The sequence below is a fragment of the Pteropus alecto genome, unplaced genomic scaffold, assembly GCF_000325575.1.
Source record: "Pteropus alecto unplaced genomic scaffold, ASM32557v1 scaffold98, whole genome shotgun sequence".
Taxonomy (NCBI): domain Eukaryota; kingdom Metazoa; phylum Chordata; class Mammalia; order Chiroptera; family Pteropodidae; genus Pteropus; species Pteropus alecto.
The window spans coordinates 5,625,924-5,629,898 of NW_006443570.1; the positions used below are offsets into that span (position 1 = coordinate 5,625,924).

General features: G+C 50.0%; 1 protein-coding gene across 2 annotated transcripts in view; it reads left to right on the forward strand.

The window, feature by feature from the left end:
* The window catches only part of RSAD1 (radical S-adenosyl methionine domain containing 1), an 8,713-nt gene extending 4,738 nt beyond the window's left edge, over positions 1–3,975 (forward strand). Inside the window, exons 8-10 of one of the 2 annotated variants that reach the window (XM_006924800.3) lie at positions 617–720; positions 909–1,060; positions 3,849–3,975. In XM_006924800.3, the coding sequence (XP_006924862.1) occupies positions 617–720; positions 909–1,026 (222 nt within the window). In that variant the 3' untranslated portion in view covers positions 1,027–1,060; positions 3,849–3,975. Of the gene's footprint in view, positions 246–616; positions 721–908; positions 1,061–3,848 lie in introns of those variants that run through there. The other variant, XM_025041777.1, reaches the window with a different exon arrangement.

Sequence of the window (3,975 nt, forward strand, 5' to 3'; positions counted from 1 at the left end):
CACTCTTGCTTCACACACACACACATCGTTACCATTCCTCTGGGGTTGGCAGCTGGAGGTTGGGCTTTAGTGCCTGGTGGGCAATGGGGTGCAATGGTGAGAACCCTAGACTAGGGCTGCAGAGACCCAGGCTCTCTTTCCTGTTCTATTGCAACCTTGGACAGATGTCCTTTCGTCTTTGAACTTCAACTTTCTCAGCTATAAGGAATAGACTAGATTAAGGGTTTTCAAATGTTTTTAAACAGTGCAGAAAGCTCAGATAGGAAGTGTACTATATGATCGATCAAACTCTGAGCTGCTCTGGATGAGTCAGGGCCATAAAGCCCTGGCTGGGGCTGGCCGTACCCTGAGCAGCAGGGGGTGGTGGGTGGAGGATTGAAGGGAGACCTGGCTTGGTTGGGAGCCGGGTTTTGACCTGAACATGGAATAGGAGTGAATGTGCCCACCTCCCTGCTGCCCCATGGGCCTGGACCTGGTATGCATAAGAGTCAGTTACTGAGCCCCCTGTGCTGGACTGGACCCTCCATCACCACACTTCCAGACCCGTGGCCCAGAGTAGCCCTGCCAGCTGCCCACCCTGTGGTCCCTGCACCTCTGACCCTTTTGGTCTCCCCAGCACTGGCAGCAGTTTGAGCCCCAGCTGACCCTCTGGGATGTGTTTGGAGCAAGCAAGGAGGTGGACATGCTACTGGAGCAGGGCCTGTTGCTGCTGGATCACAGGTGTGTTGGGGTGGGAGTGAGGGTAGTTAAAGAATCCCAGGCCCCGTATGTGACTACAGATCACATATTTGGGAAAAGTGCAAAAGACCAATGAGGAGAGGCCTGTGGGTTCTGGGTGACACTGGTAAAGAGTGGGGATCGAAATTGGTAAGATGCAGCAGTCATATCCAGGCTTCTTGATTTCCCAGGGGTCTTCGGTGTTCCTGGGAGGGACTGGCTGTCCTAGATTCTCTGTTGCTGACCCTTCTACCTCGACTCCAAGAGGCCTGGCAGCAGAGAACCTCCTCATCTGTGCCAGGAAGATGACCAGATGTTTCCGTATCCCAGGACACGATGCCAGGTAGGCTTGGAGGCTAGGGCTGACACTACAGGCACTTGCCCTGGCAGGTGCCATCTCAGCTCTAGTCATCGCCTGGCCCTGGCATCCCCAGGGAGCCAGCTACAGTGAGATGAATGGGAAGACCTTTCTTGTCTGGGAACTGGCATCAAATGTACCCACCACTGCTAGGGAAGGAGTAATGGTTTCTGCAGGTGCCTCTCACTAGTGACCTCGAAAGCAAATCCTGGCTGGCAAGAGATTCTGAGGAATTTAGCTCTCAGGCTTCCAGCCCCTACAACATAGGACGGAACATAGAAGGGACTGAGGTATGCTGTTGGGCCCATGTGTATATCCAGCACAGCAGCCTGCTGGCCTCTGAGAAGAGTGAGAAAGGTCTGAGCAAGCCTTGTTCCTTCTGTTTTGACAACCGGGATGTGTTTGGGGTGTCAGGAGCCTCACAGACCCTCCTGAGTTCCCTCTCCCAGTCCCCTCTCTCCTGCAGCCTTTCCCTTGAGAGAGTGAAGGTGGGGGAAGCAAACAGGGAAAGGAGAGGGGAGAAGAATTCAGAAAAGACCCGGAGCCTGATAATTCTCCCCTGGCCTTTTACTTGCAGAAATGGTTTTATTTAAATAATGTAATAAGACCATCTGGAGCCTTCCTTGACTATGGTCTTCTGCTTTGTCTGGGTTCCTTCGTGCAGTGTGAATCCCGATTTGGGGGCTAGAGGCTTAGCGTAGGCTGAGATTTCTTCCTGTTCCCTGACTGTTATTGACGCAATGATTTTAGCATCCACTGATGATCCTTGCCTAAATCAGTGATTAGAGTGAGGGTTGCAAATGTTGATTTCTGACGCTGTCATTCCATCTACATTCATTAACTGGCATTCATCTACATAATAGAGCTTTTCCTTTTTTTGAAAGGCTGATAGTCTTAACTTCGAAATTGTATGCAGGGCATGTGTATATGTGTGTGTGAGAGAAAGGCATTTGCCTGTGAGGAAACTTCATAATTTTTCATATCAAAGTGTATCATGATACCAAAAGTAATTTAGTACCCCTGCAAATTGGGGCATGCTAAGCTCAGCCTGTAGCTAGCTGGGTGACTAAGGATGGGGTTCCCCACCCCTCAGAGGTGAGCACGTGTACTTCCTGTGTGCCTAGTGAGTGTGAATATCAGTCCTTTTGTGACCTTGTGGTAATGTGGTAAGTGTTACCACCTCTCATTTATTCATGAAATATTCAGCAAGTACTACTGGCGTGCCAGGCACTGCACCGGGCACACAGAGAGGAATAGACCTGTCGCAGCCCTCAAGAAACTCACCTCCACATTGGTAGATGTGTAAAGAGATAAATTTCAGGCTTATCAGTAAGGGTGTGCAGGCAAACTTTAGAAGCCTGTGGCCCATTTGCTTCTCAGGCACTGGGAGCAGGAAGGGGGAATACATTTTTCTTACTACCTCCTCTGGCCCTGGTGCAGTTTGCAGGTGACCTGTGCTGCCTGGGAGAGCCTCTCTTGTGCCTTCTCCTGATCTTGATATTAAGAAGTGAACACAGGGCCAGAGCAGGTGCGACATCAGATAACCTGGGCCCACTCAAGTTTCTCCCAGCGGCCAGGGCTCGTGCCACCTGAGATGCCCAGGCCCTCCCTGCAGGGCACCTCACGGGGCCTGTGCAGACAGCCTGGACAGGAGACAGGGCCTGGTGTGGGTAGCGTGGATCAGCTTCTGTTACTCAGCCTGGTCCCACCCCACCCTACCCGCCCCCTCCCCCCCAGATGAATCAGAATCTCCCGAAGGCGGAGCCAAGGAATCTAGTTTTTAAATGCTTCCTAAATGGCTCTAATGATCAGGCCAGTTTCAGAAGCCCTGTCATCTCCTGCCTTGCATCCTGAGAGGCCAGAGTCAGGAGGAACAAAGGGGACACAGCCTACCTCCAGACATGACCTAGCAGAGTGGGGTCCTTCTCTGAATCCAGGCCTTCCATGGCTCATTCATCAAAGGAGTTCTCCTTCACAGTGAGGCTTTTATTGTCATTTTTCACCTGCCCTACTAAAAAGTCCATGAACACAAAAGGAATGACTAAGCTACTTTGGTGATGAGAGGAGTTGGGGAGATGTAACATGTGTGAGTGTGTGGTTACAGCTTGAAGGACCAAACCTTCTGAGTGCAAGGCCACTAACAATTATAAAGCCCTGCGATGGAGTCTCTCCCCTTACCCTACAAAGTATTAGAAGTAGGCAGGACAGCTTGTGTAATTTCCATTTTACATATGGAGCTATTCAAACAGACCCTCTAACTGGCCTCAAGTCATATAAATAGTAAGTAGCAGCCTGGCATAACATTTCTGTACATCCAGAACTGTCTGTTGCATCTTCATATTATACTTAACCATGGGTCCAGGTTGACTTATCTCTTAAATTTGGGAAAATCCTGACCTCTCTCTGGCCCCTCTGCCTCAGGCTTGAAGCTGCCATCTTGGCCTGGTGCTGCTAGCCTAGATTCGGTTTCTATATTTTCCCTCCTGAAAGGCCCCAACAATGAGAACTCTCATGTACCATCCCCATGAGGCCACCCATTTCCTGGGACAGAACTGCATTTTGCAAAGAAAAGGACTTTAAATCATAGGATTGCTATAGAATGAATGTTCGTGCCCCCCCCACACACACACACACACTAGTACATATGTGGAAACATCCCCAAGATGGGGCCTTTGGGGGTGATTAGGTCATGAGGATGGAGCCCTCATGAATGGGATTATTGCCCTTATAAAAGAGACTTCAGATAACTCACTCTGCCTTTCTACCATGCGAGGTCATGGAGAGAAGACAGACATCTACAAACCAGGAAGCAGACTCTCACCAGATACTGAATCTGCTGGCACCTAGATCTTGGACTTCCCAGCTTCCAGAACTGTAAGAAATAAATGTTTGTTGTTTAA